Source organism: Protomyctophum bolini (assembly GCF_963924005.1).
Source record: "Protomyctophum bolini genome assembly, chromosome: 4".
In the NCBI taxonomy this organism is placed as follows: Eukaryota; Metazoa; Chordata; class Actinopteri; order Myctophiformes; family Myctophidae; genus Protomyctophum; species Protomyctophum bolini.
This window is the reverse complement of record NC_137865.1, coordinates 25,772,619-25,794,707: the sequence shown is the minus strand read 5'-3', so window position 1 is coordinate 25,794,707 and position 22,089 is coordinate 25,772,619. Positions and strand designations below refer to the sequence as shown.

Here is a 22,089-nt window from a genome sequence, read left to right as displayed (position 1 = left end):
ATAGCGCCACCATGAGGCTGAGTTGAAAATGTTCACCTGGCATTTCTTCCTCGGCCTAGTGGGAATGTGCCTACACAATTTCACGGAAATCACACGATGCGTTCATGATTTGCAGCATTTTGTTTGAAACTGAGCACTTTGGAAGCCAATCTTAGCCAATCAGGATGGAGTCTGAGAAATCTAAAAGACCAGTTTCGTTGAATGGCTCGAGTCTAGAGAGACTGTGTACCAATTTTGCGTGATGTTTGGACAAAATCTGTAGGTGTACTGTCCAAAAACTTGTTTTGCACAAAGCGGCCTCCTTGTGGCGCAATAACAGGCCGTTCTGGAAATTCTGGGGCAGAGGTTCATCGTTGGCATTCAGGGAGTGTGTGTGCAAAATTTGACATCGACCGGTGCCGGAGGTTAGCTGTTTACAGACGGAGACAATAATAATCATGAAAAAGGAACAAAAAAGTGGGATATTTACTACAAACCACACACACAGAGACAGAAAAAGCCATGACACACACACACACACACACACACACACACACACACACACACACACACACACACACACACACACACACACACACACACACACACACACACACACACACACACACACACACACACACACACACACACACACACACAGTAAATTCTCCATCTGTAGATTATATCTCTGACAGTGTAGCAGAACAGATGCACAGCCTTGACATGACTTGGATATGGCAACCACTCAACACACACACACACACACACACACACACACACACACACACACACGCACACTAGAAGTTAAGTAAAGTGTGTGTGCCTGTGTGCAAAACATCTGCTTGTACCCATCTGCTTTGGGCATGTGTGTGTGTGTGTGTGTGTGTGTGTGTGTGTGTGTGTGTGTGTGTGTGTGCACGTGTCGTGCGAGTGCCCGAAACATGCAAGCTTCAGACACAGCACGCAGAAGTTGGTTTGCAGTATTGTCACATCCACACCCAATTACTTTTTATTCTATCTAAATGCACACACACCCGTTGTAACTGCCAACATTAAATTTGTAGATGAAGTGTGAAATGCTTGGAACGCTTGTTCTAGCTATGTCTAACTATGTGTTCCTTGTGCCAAACCTGAAGAATTTCCCCTGGCAAAGGGTGAGCCTGGGGTTCAGAAGCCTGGTGTTCAGAAGAAAGCTCAAACATAGGATACACACTCACACAACCGGGTTTGGGGAATGGGGACGGTTGCAGGCATTTGTTCCGACATACCAAGAGTCTGACAGTCATTAGTTCGACACCTTAAGCAAACACTAACCTAAACGCACGCAGACGCAACGCATGTCGCGGATGCAACTGATGTCGCGGACGCAACTGATGTCGCGGACGCACTGATGTCACGGACGCAACTGATGTCACGGACGCAACTGATGTCGCGGACGCAACTGATGTCACGGACGCAACTGATGTCACGGACGCAACTGATGTCACGGACGCAACTGATGTCGCGGACGCAACTGATGTCACGGACGCAACTGATGTCGCGGACGCAACGCATGTCGCGGACGCAACGCATGTCGTACGCAACGCATGGCGGGAGAAATGGGTGATTTGCGCATGTCGGACTTTTGGTATGTCGGATAAACGGCTGCACCCCTTGTGGACTCTTCACATTGGCCTGACCTCAATGACCTCTGTGTAAGAAACGGAGTATGGCCTGGATCGGATTCAACCCGACTTGTACACTGTAGCAGTTTCCAAGTACATTATAACCAATCGTTTGATCTCAGTCAGGGCTAGTGATTCATACAGAACATGAGCAGATCCACATGGGCACGCATGCAACTCGAGAACGCATACACGGGCACTCGTTATTAAGCATAAATGATGATGCAGTTGATGAGGATATAGTCATTTTGACAGTTAAAGCCATATTACAGGTCCTTCCAGCTAGACTCTGTGGTACCCTAGCACACATTCTCCTCATTGTCTGAGCATAATCCACTTACTGAAACTATGTCACATAAAGTGACATACATACAGTACTCTTACAGAAGATCCGTGGGGCGAAATTAGGAGGGGAGAGGAGAGATTTCTCACGCTTTCTCCATCAAATGTTCCCTCTGTTCGCTTGCAGACTGTGGCCAACCCGACGCACAGTAAACATGTACAGTACCCATGGTGACTTTTTGGGCAGTAGAGAGCTAGAAAAGTTTTACTCTGTTCTTGGACCTCATTCTCCAAAAAGGAGTAGAAACATATATGGAACCACCATGGGGTTTGTATTACCTCTCTATCAAATGTTATAATGTGGAAAATAAGTGTTGGGATTTGTCAGTCAGACCTGATCCATTGGGGTGACAACATATCATTGATTTGACTTACTTTTACGCACTCAGGGGTATGATATACTGTAATTAAGTATTTGGTCGCACCTTCCACACTGCTGGTTGCATAGCATACATATATGTGGGGGAGCTACTGCTGGTTGCGTAGCATACATATATGTGGGGGAGCTACTCTGCTGGTTGCATAGCATACATATACTGTATGTGGGGGAGCTACTCTGCTGGTTGCATAGCATACATATATGTGGGGGAGCTACATAGCATACATACATACTCTTACAACTGCTAGTGGATGAATAGGTGTATACTGTATAGGCGTAAACAATTTCTCATTAACACTGCCCAGCGTCAGTTGGAACCAGTAAATTGCTGTGCCCATGCCATTTGTTGCTTCAGAGCCCTTTTCAAGGTAACACAGTCACCATTCGGTGGACCGGATGTAGCATAACGGCTAACCAAATCCATCACGGGACGAGGCATGAATAATTTTACCTTGACTAGAGACGGGACCGCGATGGGCCGTCAAAAACGCATGTTTTGATTATAATCGTAATATGTGATTTAGATTCAGAGAAATCAGCAAAATCAGTGACCGACTTCCGGTTTTGAAAGTTGTGCAATTGTCGCTCGCCGATATCAAACTAATATAAAGCTTAAAAGACGGAACATCTCCGTCTTGGGTAGACAATGGGTGGGTTTGAAAAGACGGAGTTAAAAAGTGTTAACATGAGAAGCGTTTCAAACTATGCATGGAGGCGTAAAAAAAATAAAGTACTCGCGCTCCTCACCCCACACGCAAGTGAAAACCCACGTGAAGTATGTTGAGGCCTTATATTCTGATAGTCTCCCGTGTACAGTTTATAAGGGAATATACAAAGCTAGGCATGAAAGAATTATTGATTTGTCGGTTGATTTTTCATCATCTGTTCAAATCTACCAGCACAAATGTGCAGCATAAAATGACAATGTTAAAACTGTGCAACAGTGCATATAATGGCTTTTCAGATGTTCTAGCTAATGCACCAGATGTTGTTGTTGTTGATGATGAGGACGTGACCAAGTGGGATGTACATTCAACCGCAGTCTTGAAGAGGCATTGTTTACCACGGTGATAAAGTGCCAACGTCTCCACGATACTATTATACAGCTTGGGGACAAATGTAAAGGTAATGTAGTTGTGTGAGAGTCCTGCAAATTCCAGGAATGCCCGAGCTAAAGGCATTGCATTTTTTTTTAGAAACTTTAGACTGATACGTCCTTGGTTTACCTAATTACCTGTATACGCATGTGATTTTTACTTTGCTGATTGCAAGTTGCTCTGGATAACAGCATCTGCTAAATGCCTAATTTGCAATTGTATTTGTAAATTGAAAATGTCTGTTGTACTAGTTTACCAAGCTTGTGCATCTACCATTGTTTGTGTTAAATTTGAACATGAATAAAGTGTGTGTGTGTGTGTGTGTGTGTGTGTGTGTGTGTGTGTGTGTGTGTGTGTGTGTGTGTGTGTGTGTGTGTGTGTGTGTGTGCGTGCGTGCGTGCGTGCGTGCGTGCGTGCGTGCGTGCGTGCGTGCGTGCGTGCGTGCGACCGTACGTGCCTGTGATTGGCATCGCCTTACAGACCAGACCATACCCTGTCCCTGACACAATTCAGCCTTTCAGGTACATGTATCCTTTCCAAGTTTAAACTTAGAAACGGTGAGAGTACGGGGAAAAAAAGGAAGAAAGAAAAAATCTCTCTTCAAGCTGGTGTTCCCGTTTCCTATTTCATCTCCCAGAGCACATGGACTTGTCTAGCAGGTGTTGAAGTGTTGAGCCTGAGCTTGCAGTGTCCTCCAGAGAGGACACCCCCCCCCCCACTCCTCCTCTAGAGCTTACCTTCATAGGTTCCACTCTCTAACAGGGCACCACTTTGCTCCAGTTCCATAAAGCGTTCCACGCTCACAAAGTTGTAGTCCACCCCCGGCACCTCCCCTTCCTTGGGCTGCCTGGTGGTACCTGGAGAGAGAGAGGGAAATAGAGAGACATTATTATCACCAGCCAATGGAAGGGAAACCTAAGCAGAGAGGAAGTGGCATTTCTGATAGCCAACGGAATCCATAACCACTCAATTGTGCGTTGTCATGTGTGTGAGTGCAGGTGTACACTGTATCTGTGCCAGTGTGTATGACAGAGAGAGAGAGGAAGAGAGAGAGAGAGAGAGAAAGGGGGGGGGAGGGAGAGGGAGAGAGGTGAGTGTGTGATTGTGAGACACGGAGACAGAGTGAGACAAGAGTGAAAACTAGCCTGCGTGAGTCAATATAGCAAAAGCTGCTTCAACGGTATGTCAGAGCCATTACTCAACCTCTATGAGCCATCCCGACGTGGTTTTCGTAATGAACAAATCAATATGCCACTTTTGTGTACCATAATTCAAAAGCCCTTGCACAGCAGCAGCCGGCACACAATACAGCAATATGCACAGCCGGTGGATTATTGTCAGAGCGGCAGGAATGCAGAAGCACCACATTACCGTTTGCACCAATTAGGTGCCTCTGCAAGTCCCCAGCTCCGCAGATCTCATCAGCGCTGCGGTGTACTGAGGCACGACTACGCTATACCATGGCAGCAGACCACGGCGCAGCGGAGGGATTCTCTCTTCTAATGAGGTGCTGTGTTTGTTCCCTCTGCCAAATGGACTTTCCACGCCAGCTCTACTCGAGATCGCTGCCGTTTATTCCCCCCTCCCCCTACCTACCCCATTGATCATGCCTGTGAGAGCAGTCATTGGACGCGGATGGAGAGAGGGAGCCTCCGTGGTAACACCCCCCACCCCCGTCTCCAGGACTGTCTGGTGATTCATGCTCTGTTGCATGGCGGTGTCGCGTGCCAAAAATAGGAGATCACATCCGAGATGCGTTCAGCCTCACACTCACAGAGACTTTGCAACATGCGATGAATGCAATCATATTCATTGATGTGAATATAAATGTTATTTGACATGACTGCAATAATCGGGTCATATCGGGTATGACTGGAGATGATATTTTACATGGCAGAGTAATATCACTTTGGAGCGGGCTCCGTCACAGGAGGAGAATCAAATCAGATCCTGGCTGATGGATGGCAGGGAGCCCCCTCCCTGCAGTTACAGGCCAACCCGGGAGGTGCCTTCTGTTTGGCCTGTGTTGGGGATGTTGACCTGAACAGACGGCAAGAGTGAGAGTGAGACTGGGAAAGAGAAGGGAGTTATTTTAAAGGGACATGGACAATGAGCTCTTATTGGTCTGATTGGAGTGGCGCCAAATGAGGTGATTGAGTTGATAGGTGAGGGACATGGGGAACGGCAGCTTGCTCGGGCTCCCAGTTGAAACCGTCGTTATTAACTATCATTACTAGCCTAAGGCTATTTTAGGCGCACGGCAAAGCATAAATCAGGCTTTAAAAAGGCAGACATGCTGAAGGAAGAGAGACTGATGCCAGATCTCACTTGAGTCAAACATTTTGCTCGCCAAATGCGATTCCCTTTACGGCACAGGTTTGAAGAGGTGACCATCATCATCTGTGTTTCTCACAAAGCAGGCGGATATTACGTCCGTCAGTACAGTACAGCAGAGTACAGTACAGTAAGCCGCAGGGTATGAGTTACAGTACAGTCAAATCCTTTGAGGATCATGGGAAACAGTGAGTGACTGCTTTCATCTAATTCAAGCTGCAGGGGATCCTGTGTAGAACAGCAGGTAGTGGATGTAGACACAAATATATTCTCTCTCTCTCTCTCTCCCTCTCGGATCCTCCAGCTTTCCCCAGAGTGTGATATCTCCATCATTAGATCTCTATTGATCAGCTGTCACCGCTCGGCTATACTCCCATAGAGGTTCTACGTGGACATACTATGTTGTATTTACTGTACTGTTGGGAGTAAGAGATGACAGCTCATCAGCGTCTAATGAGCAGGGAAATGAAACATAAGGAGCCTGTGTGACTTCTGGTCTAGTGAGGTGGGTGCTGGTCCAAATCAGGCGGTGGATCCTATTGGTTCACCAATCTGAGTGCCCGCCCCCCTCCTCCCCTCCCAGGTAGAAATTAGAAAACAGAGAGAACACTGGCGTCACAAAATTTGGAGCGACGTGCCTCTGCACCGCGTTTGGTTGAAATACAAGTTGACTCCCACTTCCTATGCCAGATTTTCCAATGGATTTCCCCAGGCTTTTCTTTTTGAGCCGAATGCGAACGAAAATATAAGCAGAGGCTGCAGAGGTGACACTAACCCAGTGGTTCCCAAACTGTGGTGCGTGCAGTGCACCCCTTGTGGTGCGTGGGCGCCTTCTAGGGGGTGCACGACATGAAAAGGCTAATGGTGCTATGGTTTTATTTTCATATATATATATATATATATATATATATATTATATATTTTTAAAATAAATTAACATATTATGCCAATACAGTATATGGCAAGTATATGCAGAATATAGCCTATGCTGCATATATAATATGCCATATTCAGGTTGCATATATGTGGATAAATAGGAAATGTATGTCCCTATATACTAGCTTATGCAATTTATATTTCCATGTGGGGGGGTGCGTCAGCTACGTCAGGAGATAACAGGGGGTGCATGACCAAAAAGGTTTGGGAACCGCTGCTAACCCAGCCACCTTACTTACGGGTCCACTCCATCTGGGTCAATTATTTCACTCTTAGTTCCAATCCATTTACATTACGTGTGTGTGTGTGTGTGTGTGTGTGTGTGTGTGTGTGTGTGTGTGTGTGTGTGTGTGTGTGTGTGTGTGTGTGTGTGTGTGTGTGTGTGTGTGTGTGTGTGTGTGTGTGTGTGTGTGTGTGTGTGTGTGTGCGTGCGTGCGTGTGTGTGTGTGTGTCTACCACAAATTTCTGGATACATGGCCAGGGACCACCTACAATACCTCTGCGGACCACCGGTTGAAAACCCATGATGTTATTGTACAGTAACTTAGCCAGAACTCTTAAACACTGCATCTGTAGTTCTGTGTTCATCTTTGCTACTGTAGGACGGTGCTAGAAAACCCACTGTGACGACACTAATCTCATCTCCCAGCCAATCACAGCTGAGCAAGATGCACTAATACCACAGCACATTCACACATACGTAAGACAGAGGCGCAGGCGTGTATTTATGTGCACGTGCGTGCGACTACATGTGCCTTCATTGCTTGAATGGACCAACAACAGAAGAAAACTAGAACTGCACTCTGCCGAGTGCATACTTGCTTGTTGCACACTAGTAGGCCATAAATGGCCTACTAGTGCGCAAGCAGAGCGCGCAAGTACTTTCGACCGCTGGAAACTATCACATCTCAGTATCTCTGTGAAGGAACGTTTGAAATGTATAATCATTACGTGTAACTATTTGCTACCTAACTACTTTTTTACAGAAAAATGAATCATTGATATGTGATGAAAAAAAAGGTATATAAACTGGTATATAAACTAAAATATATTATACAGTATAATTATTTTATTACTTATTGTAAATTGTCAATTGTTTTAAATGTATTTCATTTTGTACTATAGTGATATTAATACTAATCCCACCAGATACCGTGGGCTTTCAACGGTAAGTCTGTGCCTGGTTTGCTGGGACCAGTTACCACATTACGTCATCGTTGAAAGCTGGGACCAGAGTACATGGTGTGTATATGTATGACTAGCTCTCAGTGATGACATAAGAGAAATGGTCATCTGTGTAGTCTGGTCCCAGCAGACCAGGCACAGATTTACAAATTACAAATCACATTACAACTACATACAGAGTATGTAGTTGTAATTTGATTAGCAGTATACTGTGGTTACTTGGTTCCAAAAAGTGAAGCCAAGTTTTTTTCAACCGTAGGTTTGTGCCTGGTTTGCTGGGACCAGTTACAACATTACGTCATCGTTGTGAACTGGGACCAGAGTACATGGTGTGTATATGACGCAATGTTGTAACTTGTAACTTGTAACTAGTCCCAGCAAACCAGGCACAGACTGTATGTAGTTGTTTTAGTTACAACTACATACAGAGTATGTAGTTGTAATTTGATTAGCAGTATACTGTGGTTACTTGGTTCCAAAAAGTGAAGACAAGTTTTCTTCAACGGTAAATCTGTGCCTGGTTTGCTGGGACTAGTTACAACATTACGTCATCCTTGAGAGAGTACATGGTGTGTATATGACGTAATGTTGTAACTTGTAACTTGTAACTTGTAACATTACGTCATATACACACCATGTACTATCTCAAGGATGACGTAATGTTGTAACTAGTCCCAGCAAACCAGGCACAGATTTACCGTTGAAGAAAACTTGGCTTCACTTCGAAGAGACCAAGCGAAACGATTACTTGCGCGCTCTGCTTGCGCAAGTAACAAGATCAATTCATTACCAGCTGCTGCCTTATATCCTATGGCTGAGAGGTCGGCTAGAGGAAAAAGTGTGTGGTTGCCTAGAGACGAGGCAGCCAATCAGGACAATAGGTTGTCAGTACAGCCAATGAGAAACATAGATCTCAACCACAGCAAGTGGTTGTGAAAGTACCGCAGAGAGAACATTGACCAGCTGTGCTTACACAGCAGCTGGTAAAAAACAAACTGACCATTTTAACATTCTCCGAGGGTTGAATGAACACTCTCAGAATGCCTGAATACTCCATGGATCAGTGGGATCAAACCACGATCTTCAAATGAACCACAACACACACACACAAACACGTACATACACACTCACACACGCACGCGCACACACACAGTGCACTGCAAACGCACACATACGCATACTTATTATGTGAAGACAAAGCAACAGCAACTTGTCAGTAGTCAACAGACATACACTGTGGTCACATATGGTTTGCATGCTGCTCCTCAGGCAGCATACACATATTGATCTCACAGGAATAATTTCATTCTGCTGCCCACGTCGTGGAGTAGACAGCCGGTTGGAATACTGATGACCCAAAGCAATGGCCGGATGATGGATCCCACAGTTCCCTCCACTAGCCACAGAGATGAGAGAGGGGAGACCAGGAGAGGGAGAGAGAGTGAGCTACAGAGACTGTGAGAGAGAGAGAATGTGAGTGAGAATGCTTTGGCAATATAAGAATGCTTGTCATTCCAATAAAGCATAACATTTGAATTGAATTGAATTGAAAGAGAGAGGGGCAGAGAGAAAGAGAGGGGGGGGGGGGGGGGGGGGGGGGGGGCGAGAAAGTGGGAGAGGACGAGAGAGAGAGAGAGCCCTGGATCATCTTGGTGGGTCTTAAGTTGGAGATATCGATCAACTATCCGGCCCACTAGTTTCCTCACTCCCTCCATCTCTTTCACACTTTTTCCTCTCTGAGATTTCTCAGGTTACCCCCCTCTGGCCTCTGCGCAGTGCACACACAGCCCATCCCCCATGCACCGTTCATCCTCTCTCTTCCCACCTCTCCCCTCCCTGCTGATGAGTGATGCCGACCAGAAAACTGGGAGATGGGACTGATAGATACATTTGGTACATTGGTTGTTTGTGAATGATTGCTAATTTGCTATGTTCCATTATTAACCAGAAATGATATCTTCCATGTCACTATGACTCTGAGCGCTTGTCTCGTGCACTCTCTGCCTCCTGTTTTTATGTGATGGCCTTCATTGGCGCTGTGAATAACATGTTTTTGGACTCAGTGTCCGGTAATCTTTGCCTTTCTCATAATAAGAGCTTCCTGATGTCAAAAGATTGTTTTGAATTCTGTACTATATAACCATCCCACTGATGATTCATCGGTGGGAGAACTCTCTGATGCTGTTTTGGACTACATTCTCTCTCCCCGAATATAACGGAATTATCATTTAAAAACTTAAGCGGCTGGTCTGGACTCCTTTCTTGCTTGTGTCAATTCTTCCTTGGGTTTTTCTTAGCGAGGTGATTTTACTCTGGTACTTCCACATCCTTAAAAGGTTTATCATTATAGTATACATTCTTCTATAATGGTTAATTACATTATACCATAAAAGTTAAGGTTTAATATTTATAGATTGGTAATACATTTCTTTGATAAAGGCTTTACATGCCTATAAGAAAAGGTACATTTTGACTTGAGTAAATTTACTCTATTACATTTTACAACTACTCTTCCCAAAGCTAAATTAATGGTTGGTACTAATTAGTGGCACTCTAATTACTTGCAAGAGGGGTCTTCTGCATTTCGGTCTTAGTGCCTGACTTCATATGCTAATGTGACCGCTGACCAGTGACCAAGGGTCAGCAGACCTGTGTCTGAGCCTTCATATTACACGTACAAGAGGCCTGCATTTATACATTTTCATTGCTTTCCTTGTATCCATCAGCCCTCTCTCTCTCTACCTCTCCCCCCCCCCCCTCTCTCTCTCTGAAGGGTCCAGTAAAAGTTAATCCCAGGCAGAGCTTTGATGAATGAGCCAGCACAGAACAGGGCAGCCTGTACAGGTGCTCTCTAGCACGAATGGGACACACACACACACACACACACACACACACACACACACACACACACACACACACACACACACACACACACACACACACACACACACACACACACACACACACACACACACACACACACACACACACACACACACACACACACACACACACACACACACACACACACACACACACACACACACACACACACACACACACACACACACACACACACACACACACACACACACACACACACACACACACACACACACACACACACAGCACTGTTCGTTCTAAGTAGAGACCAGCGATGCCTCCCTTGAGTCCCCAGTGCTGCTTCTAAGGTATTGATTGGATGTGGTGTCCTTGCTAATAAATGATAAAGTCGGCCCGGGGCCACAAAAAAAAGGACTGCGCCGCAATCAGCCAATGGAATGAGGCCTCTTTTACACACAGCGGTGAGAACGAGTAGCAGAGAAATGTACGACTTCACTGTTTAAATGGTTTCTTTCTATCTATAATACCAAAGAGAGGCTTTGGAAGTACCACTTTATGGTGGGAAGATATCCTCTCCAAACCTGCCCCAAGCTACAAGGATTGAACACTATAGAAGGTTTTCACACTGGTGTCTGCAGTGTGTGTGTGTGTGTGTGTGTGTGTGTGTGTGTGTGTGTGTGTGTGTGTGTGTGTGTGTGTGTGTGTGTGTGAGAAATTGAGACAGAGAGAGAGATTATGTTGAAACATGACAAGGAAAGTCCATTTGGAGTTAAAGGCTAAAATAAGAGAAGTACTGAAATAACTCAGCAGTGTGTCAGATGATAAGAGGGCAAAGACCGTTGCTAAATAATACAGCGACCGCGAATGGAATACAGTGAGTTATAGAGAAAGAGAGAGAGAGAGACAGTCAAAGGAAGAAAATAGAGAGAGATACAGAGAGCGTGGAGGAGACTTACTGTACACATACGAACATGTGAATGCTCAAGCATTATGTCTCTTAGACTAGGAGCGTGTTTGTGCACGTGTATGCATACGTGTGTGTTTGCGCTTGTGTAATTGGACAGGAAGACACCAGGAGGCAAGAGCAGAGTGTAATGTGTGTGTGTGTGTGTGTGTGTGTGTGTGTGTGTGTGTGTGTGTTGGGGGGGGGGGGCAGCTAAAAATAGAATATTGATGGTCTGATTAACATAATAAAAGGGTGGAGGAGAGGACAGTGAAGTAATAGACACTCATACGTGCGTGTGTAGCATACGCTTGCAGTCTAATGTCTTGGTTTTCTCAAGGATCAGATTGTTGCAACGGTACCAACACCTACACAGTAAAACTCCACAGTGTTATATATTTAGCACCAAGGTTGTTGATTTATTTTGTATCGGGCTATTTAAAAAAATAGAAATAGATGGAATTTTGCGAGCTGCGGTTATCCAGTATAACTTTCTTTAGAGCCTTGCAGTGAGGTAGGGGTCTTCGGAGACTTTGTTGTAATAGAGACAGACAAACAGTATACGTATCTATAAATATCCTCCCAAAGGTGAATAGCTGTGAGGCTCGGACTGAATAATCCCCCTAGGTTTTGTGACAGATAAATTCCCTGGATTAAACCATCCAGCTACATATCTGATAGCACAACTATCCCCAAGGCTTAGTATCTGTACTGCAGAAGAGGGGAAGCATAGTATTTCTTGCCGAATATGGCAGAGGGAGACATCTAGCTATTTCTTTTCATGGATAGAAAGCCTTTGATGTGATTTGGAGTTGCGCTGCTCATTCATGACTGGTTTACCCTAAAATACAACACTGGGTAATGTGTAAACAACACATAAAAGGGAAAAGAAAAATAACACACTGTAATACTGCGCTCACAAGCGTGAACTTGTTTACCCTTTCAATGCATCCCTTTCAGTGGAGAGCAATCACAGCTCCGTGGCAGTAATATAAGAGAGGAGAGAGAATACAAGGAATGTCAATGAGAGCCCATGGTATCTGTGTCTGCTTCTCTCTCTCTCTCTCTCTCTCTCCCCCCACATCCTACGTTCACGTACACTGCATCTATCTACCCCGTCCCCTACCACATGTTTCTCTATATCTACCTCCTCCAGTAGGCTCTCCCTTGTCCTCTCTCCAATTTACCTCATCGTCCACTACATTCATTTGTTTCTCCCTCACTTCCTGTTGATCCATGTCTTGTTTTTATCTCTTCTCCTTGGTATCTGTCTCCCCCCTTAACCCTCCCCTCCTTAACCCTGCATGCAGTGGGAAAGCTAAGAGAGCCAGTGTTGCCATGTCTGCGTATTATAAGCAACTTTAGGATTGTTTTTCTGTAGTTTCTTGTAACTAAATATTATTTGTAGTTGCGGGTTGCGTTTTTTTTTGGGGGGGGGGCTTGTTTCTAAAGTGTACTTAGTGTAGTGATCAGCTATTTTCAGCATGCAACCAAGTGTAAAATGAGTTCTACTACAATAACTTCTCGTTTGGCGGCAAAGGCTAACACTGGGAGCTATCACGCTCTCTGTGTCGCTTATTTGGACTCGTTTCCTAATGTTGTTTAAACGAGTGATTCTCACACATTTCCATGTCAAGGAAGGACCCCCAGATTGAGGACACTACAACATCTAAACATATTTTGTTCCAGGTGACCCCCATACAACATTAAAAGAAATATACATTTAGATGTAAGACATTTGCAGATGTTAAGCTTGTAGATTTTCAAATAACCTTAGTCGCTTGTTATGTTGATATGTATGTTTATGCATATGTTGTTTTCGTATGGTTGCTACACTGCAACACTGAAGAGAGCAGTCCTGTAGGGCCTCATTCACACCTAACACGCAAGAGACACTTGTGTGTCTGCTGTGTGTCGCACGGCTCGCAATGCATGGTTGTGTCATCAAACCACGTGACTCCCATTGGAAATGCATATTGAGCCGTGCGACACACAGAAGACACACAGGACAAGTGTCTCTTGCGTGTGTCTTATGTGTGAATGAGGCCTAGGAGAGCTACGACAGGAAGGACAGTACAATACACAGCACAAACGCTCATTTCCACAACAAAGCCCAGACTTTAAGAGGTGCAACGCAACCCAACGTGGCAACACTCTGACAGCAGTGTCTGCTACCACGACAACACGCCAGCTCCCTGGCAACGCAGCCTAGCCATGGCAACAAGCTGAAACTGTATACCTCCTGTCATACAACACCATGCAAAAAAATCATAATATTTATATGATTGTCATCGGCTTCCTAGGTCAGCGCTCTTGGTTGTACATTGCGATGCTGAGCAGCGCCTCTTGTGACTATGGAGCCCCACATGGGATTAGCAGTCATTCTGGTACTATAGGCTGGTACTCGTGCTATATGAATTGTGCAGCCTTTTGTGGCAATAACCGACTTTTCCCCATCCAGAAAGGGCTAAATAGTGCAGAGTGGATGGGAATATAGAGGGTATGCGACATCAAGTGACATCATCATCATACCCGGAAGTTATGCGGGGATGTGAGTGGCAAAAAAACGACTTTCTGGCCTTGACAGCCCATACACCCAAACAGAAAAGTCCTATTTGATTGCATTAAATGACTTTAAACAACATTAAATTAACTTGGTCACTCACTACTTTGCCACTCGATCTGCCATTCACTTTATGCATGCGCACTTTATGCATGCGCAATCAAATTAATTTCACAATTTAATTGACGCAGTTCATGCAGTTATTTTGACAGCCCTATATATATATACTGTATATATATGCACCGAAAAATGTCTGTCACTCAGTCATTCTGTCTGTCTGTCTGTCTGGCCTATACTTCCTTAACCTGACTCCGCCAGATGGGGCAGTAGAGAGTACTATCATGTGGCACCAGTCAAATGCATGTTGGGAGGGACACAGTTTTACGCGCAACATTCCCCTTGCCCACCGCACCGGCACCTCCCCTTTTAGAGCGTTCTGACTACTGCTGGTATTCTGCTGACTGTTCCTCCTGCCAGGCAGGCAACAGAGCCACACGGGGAAACCTCCCGACACGGATATACTATACATACACGCTCGACACCCGAGACTGACACACAGGACTGAGGAGTCAGGACGCCTCTCTCTCACCTCTCTCTTGCTTTTCACTACATCATTTTGTCTCTCTCCACATCAACAGAGCTGGCATTGGCCAGGCCAGCCACATCATCATCACACTGTGAGATACCGGTATGCGATGTTGGAACGTCACTCCATATCATAACTTCAAACCAAACGTGGGTGAAACGCCTGGCCACTGACGACGCGAGGTTACAGATCTGTCCTGCACCTAATGTGAGACAATCAACAGCACGGCCACGATCACAACGGAATGATTATCTGTCGGGGTGGCCAGAATTTGCAACACGGTCGCCACTACAAACCAAGCCACACCTTCAAACCAAACGTGGGTAAAACATCACACTAGGCAACAGTGCAACACTATCTCTCTATCTCTATCTCTCAGCACCAACCGCGGCCCATACAGGACCGGAACATATAGATAAAGAACGAGAAAGTTTTACAGCATATTATTCTGCAATATTCATATCATATTCATATTAAAATCATATACATTCGAAATCATTCGGAAATTGTTCGAATACATGTGTTTTAAAAGGAATATTCGAATATCCTTTTTGGCCAATTCTGGCAGCACTAATATATATATATTCTATCATTCTGTTACAAGGTCATTTTGCAAACACAGCCTGCTTGATAAGTCACGTCTCCGAGGTCCTCAACTCCAACCCCTTTGCTGCCTTTGCACTTCATCAATCAGTGGCTGTCACCAGAGCTCACACCTGCATGGCTACCCCACAGTAATTCAGGCTGTGATTGGCCATGCAGGCAGTGCCTGAGCCCAGTCGAGGGCTTGTAGATCTTGAGACCGGAGCGGCTGGATGTCACCTCTCCTGGACAAATCACTCTGGGAGACTGGAGGATGCTCTGCCTCCAACAATTATTGTCTGGCCACAACTAGCAGTGAGACAATGTGTGGGAAAGCTGTGAGATGTAGCTGCTAGCCCAGTTTCATGCTGGGCAAATGAAGCTAATGCCAGAGTTACATACTGTGGTCTCTTATTGTTCCACAACATTACGTGACTATGAATCAGGGAATCATTCTTCTTTCCACAAATACATTCTCTTTAAAAATAAATGTTTACCGGTATTTATCTTTAGGCTTTTTATGCCTTTATTGATAGTACCATAGGTAGACGGGAACCCGCAATGCGCTGTCAGGCTATATTGGATTTAATATAGACACAGGATTACGATTATCAATGAGCATCTATATCTAGTCTGTCTGGACTTCGTTGGTGAAACAATGTCTGTCTGTGTGTCCGTTTCGTTAGTGGCTGTGAAGAATGATTGTGCTGTATGTTAAGCTGGATGAAGTGGCTCACATACTGTAGCTAGTGTCTGGGTGACATTGAGGAATTATCCTGGTACCAAGGTGTTTCTTGGGGTGATGGAAATGCCCAGATAGGTTGAAATGTGCCTTTATTAGTCTGCAGCGCTGAATGGCGGAGGCTGACAGTGGGGGTAATTACGTAATGCACATATACTGTATACATGAATGCATGCACATGTGCGGATACTGCGCACAATATCAGACGCACACATACTTGTAGGTACAGTATGAACTATGAAGACACTTGCATGCTTGCACGCACAAACACATGTACAGTTTGTACACAAAAATAGATATTCAACTGTGTCTGCCTGCCAGTGCCTGGTAACCTTCTATACTTGCATGCACGTCTGTGTGCGAGTGTGCTCAGAATCACAATGATGGTAGCGAGTAAACAGAGGAGTAGCGCCTCTCCAAGGTGCCATCATACAACACAAGATGTGATACTCAGTAAGCACCTGGCCAATCACGACACATTACCCTAATCTTAAGCCTGATTTATACTTGGTTGCACCAGCATCTAACTTAAATCAGTGAAACCACCCTTTAGAAGAGGTATTATATAGTGTTTTTGCGAGTGTCTGTGTGCGCGTGCGTGCGTGACTGACTGAAGGAGACAGGAACTCAAAAAAGGAGCCTCATTTCATGCTTGGCTCCAGCGTGGGAGGATGACATTAAGAGAAGAGAACAAGAGACGAGACTGGATGATGACGTCTGTCCAACGCTTTACATGGAAGGCACTTTGCAAACATTTCATTAATCATGTTCAAAATGTGCTATTCTCGTGTTAATGAAATTCATATAACTCCCCCATGCCGTTCCTCCCTTGTCTGAAGCACATTAATCCAGTGTGCCAATCAAACTGCAGGGAATATAGAACCACATCAAAGCATGTCAGCCGCCCCTTTAACAGGAGTGAAGGACCAACAGGCAGAACACCCCTTTGAGAGATGGTTCCGTGGGAAGGCAATAAAAGGCATAACTCTCTATTTGGTCTCTCTCCCTCTCCCTCTCTCCCTCTCTCTCTCTCTCACACACAAGCACACATGAACACACGCATCCTCCAGAGAGATTGGAGTGTAACAGAGCCATTATTCATTTATCAACTCAACTCATTAAATTTCAACAGAATAATCATTATGACAGTGAGAAGAAGCGTGTACGCGCATATGCACACAAACACACACTCACAATCAATCACACTGTCTGTGGATCAACACATTACTGCATCGCATCATGCTAGATACAGCGTGATCACGGCCACACTACCACTATGATCTCCATCAGTGTTTTTGTTCCCTCTGAGATGACTGGGTGTGCCGTGTAAAATTTCAACCGAGAACACGTGAACACATGCCCCAGAGCCGGAGGGGGCATCTACGTTTTTATCTCTATGGTTTCCATCTAGACTAGAGCACTTCCATGTTTACGTACAGTATATGGGCATGTTTGAGATGCCCATATACAGTAGGTGAATCCCAAACATAGATTGTCCTTAACATCCCGCCCCCCAATCACTGTGATTGGTTTACATGTGGAGAGGGAGTATTCAGATGGGTTCAGATAAGAGTTATGGGTTCAGGAAGCCATGCAGAGAATGGACCTATACGGATGCTTCAAACGGCCATAAAAGGCAAATTATTTATGGTTGTGTGTTAACTCATCACATTGACAGCATTAATATAATATGTGTGTGCTATTTTCTTTATCTTTAGATCGTGTGTACAATACAAGATAGTCCATGTTTGGATATTGTGTCTTTTGGGTTCAGGTACCAAAAAGGATTTACTCTGGGAAGGTGAAATCAGACTCCTCCATTCCTTGCACCACCAACCCAAGTTTATATATTTGTAGGCCAAGGTTTTTCAAGGTTTCTTTATTATTACATCTTGTGTAGATGAGAGTAAATATTTTGTTCTGGTTCCTCATACATTGTAGCAGTAATAAAAATATAGTCTGCCCTATAATGTGCAAAATAGGCAAACATTCTTTAAAGATTGTAAATCTACAAGCTCACGATGTGTTGCCATGGGGCAAGATCAAAGTCATAACTCTCTTTCAACTGGTCTGGTCTTATGGTGTGTTGACACGGGCAGATGAAACGATGCAAAAACACATTATAGCATAATATGTGATAGCTTCATGGGACATAGCTGCTTCGTAGCTTCATGTCGCTGGCTTCCATTGAAAATGAACCGTGTGAACGCAACATTAACCAGTTTCAACCTGGCATCACTATTTTGAGTATGTCATCATATTATCATACAAAATATAATATTTGTTTCTCCAGAAATAGCTAACATAGCAGATCTACAAGCTTACAACAGGTAATGAAAAACGGATTCACCTCACCACTGTTTCCAACAACTATTACCTGAGATGCATTTTGCATCCCAAAATTGCAGTTTATATTAAGGGACAAAATAAAACAACGACCACTGCATCCACGGGATGCACTACTGTACTACTGTACTGTTTTTTTATTCTAGTTTATTTTGCTAGCTTTAGCTAATCATTTCTTCTTGTGTTCTACATGAATATAACCACATTATAAAAAAGGAAGGGATGTCCGCACACTGTTTCTCTGCTCCCAGGAAAACTCTTTATTGAACAACGTTTCAACCCATGTGGGTCTTCGTCAGGTATCATACCCGACGAAGACCCACAAGGGTCCAAACGTTGTTCAATAAAGAATAAACTCCACATGCCCCAACATTTTATTTACCTGCCATACTGTCAACCCCTTACGGGATACGGGACATCTCTACTTATTAGCGTTCATATACATGTTGACATCTGACATCAACTTTCTCTGTTGCGCACAGCCTATACAAGCAAACTACAAGTTCCACCCAAAATAAATTGTCATTCTCTGGTAAGTATTTAGTAGCCCCGTGTCTCATAGGCCTCACCTATACCACCTCACACCTCATGTATTCTTCTTCCTCACTTCCATATCTTAGCTGTTCTCTGCCATAGGAACCCCCTGTAGGAGGAGCCCTTGGAGCAGCAAGGCGGCAGTGTGGATGTAAAGTGACAGCAGCTGCATGTATTTATAGGCTATCTGACTGGAGAAACGTGCTGCTCACTGTCCGGGCTATTTATAGAGCCTTTTTAACTGATGCGCTCCGAGAGTGTAGCGGAGAGGAGACGAGATGGCCCCCTGGGGGAAATGACTTACGAGGCTCCCTCATAACCCCTATCCGCCCCGACCATTCAGAGCACGTCCTCCTACTCTCTCTGCTCCCTGTGTCTCCAGCTGCCATGCCATTCTCATCCCATCCTTTGCTCCCCATCAAATGCCATCCTCCATCCACTCTCTTTCTCTCTCTCATCCCCCCCCACTTTTTCTCCCTGTGAACTCAAGCTCATCCTTGTTCCCTCTCCATTCCCCTCCACCCGCCTTTATTCCCACTGCCTCACATCCGTCGCCCCCAGAGCTCTCTCTTTCTCTCTATATGTTCCTTCTACCTATCCATTTCTTCCACCCTTCCCCCATGTCCCTATCTATTTACCTATATGTTCCTTCAGCCCCATTTCTCATCTCTTGCTCATGTGACGGAGGCTCTTGTTGCTCTCGCCGTGTCCACGTGAGGAGAAGCGTCTGCAACAGCCTCTTCTGAATTCCTTTGGATTCCACAGCCTCATCCTGTGAAGTGCTCTTCCTGGTGTCAAGTGGACCAGCAAGACTAAAAAAACTAAAATGGAGCTATAGGGAGGTTGTAGCGCTGGGATGAAGGCTTCTGAAACCTTCTAGTGTGTGTACTACTGTACTGTATGTCTTTAAATAGTAGTAGCGTACTGTACATTTTTACAGGAGTGTTTTTTAAACTAGCTCCTCGCCACTCGCCCTACACACTTGGTTTGAGCATAGATATATAAATAATAGAGAATGCACTGGATGGGAGGGGAATCCCAATGCTGTCTCTATTATTTATATATCTATGCTCAAACTGAGTGGAAGTTTGAAAGTGGAAAGTGGGAAAGTTTCAAATATGTAAAGTGGTCAGGAGGTTTCAAAAAGGGCCTGTGTGTGTGTGTGTGTGTGTGTGTGTGTGTGTGTGTGTGTGTGTGTGTGTGTGTGTGTGTGTGTGTGTGTGTGTGTGTGTGCGTGCGTGTGCGTGTGTGCGTGCGTGCGTCTGTCTGTTGGGGGGTGGGGGGGAAATGTTTGCATGTATGTCTACACATACTCCATAAAGCGACCCACCTCAAGACAACAAATGGTTCCTTATACCTGGGTCCATTCAGGACTTCAGTACTGTGTGTATATGATGATATTATAGTTACGCTTCAATCCTCAAAAGAGTCAAAAGAGTGATGTGACAGTATCAAAAAGGTGATGTAAGCACACCTACGTTATTTCTTACAGCTATGTGCATTCATGCACATAGCTGTAAGAAATACACACACACACACACACACACACACACACACACACACACACACACACACACACACCCTTCCTCCCACGTCCTTCAGCGTGACAGCAGCACATTGTGATGCAGAGTGGCAGCTGACAGCCTCAGTGACAGCCCAGCAAACTGTGTCCCAGAAATGGGAAGAATCACTGAGTTTATACCACAACAGCCAGTAGCTCAGTAGCCCTCCACCCCTCCATTCCCCATTTAGTGTGATGGTATTGTGTCATTCCAATGCTGCTGTGTCATTGGGAAAGCCTTCTCCCGCATCTCCCAGACTGCCTGGGAGCAACGGAGTAACTCAGGCTGAACAAGGGAACACGTTGACCAAGATGGAAGACGAAATCAGGCTGGTGAGACGAGGGAAATGGAACACCATTTAGGAAATGGCCATAATACAGACTCACACATCACGTCAAACGGGCAACGGGGAGCCGAGCGGTGCGAGAGTAACATAATAAAGTGTGGCACTGGCTAGGTGCATTTAGGCCCAGATCCATCGTGACGCCTATAAAACCTTCCTGATGCCATGTCAGCTCTGTTACGGGAGTGTCGTCACTACATACACATCGCAGAAACTATAATAACAGGTCCTTCCCATTCCAAAGACGAGTTTGAAGGAGACTATCATTTAAAATGCCCTGTGGCAACTGTGCTCCATGTTGCTGGATCTGCCTGTGTCTCGCTTCCCTTCTCAACGGGAACAGAGCCTGCAGTGCTGATGAGCTCACCCAATCACAACTGTCACCTTGTCACTCGAATACACCGCTGCAACAGGCTGAGAAAGGGAGAGAGAGAGAGAGAGAGAGAGAGAGAGAGAGAGAGAGAGAGAGAGAGAGAGAGAGAGAGAGAGAGAGAGAGAGAGAGAGAGAGAGAGAGACAGAAAGCAAAGAGAGCACATTGAGGACACTGCTAGGGAACAGAGAGAGTGAGGGAGAGGGGAGGGCAGAAGGAGAGGATCAGATGAAGGAGCCAGACAGAAGAGAGCAAGGCAGCAGGGAAAAGAGTGAGAGGACAGAGAGAGAGAGAGAGAGAGAGAGAGAGAGAGAGACTCAGGAACCATGCAGCTGTGAGAGTGTGCTAAACAATAACTTCTGTGTCAATGGCTCAACACGTCGGCCGAGGACATCCAGACTCCAGAGCGCCGCTCTGATGTGTAAAACACTCTGCTCACAAACATATCGGAAGTTCCTCTCACAACACACCCAGTAGCATGAAAGGTTAACGACATGGACCATTGAACCCAAGAAGTTGCAACACAACACAAAGGGACCAGAGGCCGTTTAATAAACAGCATCAGGGAAGAACACAGCCAGCCAGCCAGCCCGGCCTGCAATTACATCCGTCTGAATGAAAGCAATGAGTATCACAATGAACACAAAATGTGTCAACGATTAACCGATTCCGTTGCTGCGCATGCAGATGTCAGATGAAAGGGGTGATGATGAGTATAGTAGTCTGTGGAGACGACCGTCAGAGCTGCTCTCTAGAGA

The 22,089-nt window shown here is 45.2% G+C and overlaps 1 protein-coding gene across 3 annotated transcripts in view; it reads right to left on the bottom strand.

Moving 5' to 3' along the window:
• The window catches only part of magi2b (membrane associated guanylate kinase, WW and PDZ domain containing 2b), a 115,333-nt gene that overhangs the window by 68,009 nt on the left and 25,235 nt on the right, over positions 1-22,089 (bottom strand). For all 3 annotated transcript variants that reach the window (XM_080761635.1, XM_080761637.1, XM_080761636.1), the window contains exon 3: positions 4,199-4,318. In XM_080761635.1, the coding sequence (XP_080617761.1) occupies positions 4,199-4,318 (120 nt within the window). The remainder of the gene's footprint in view (positions 1-4,198; positions 4,319-22,089) is intronic.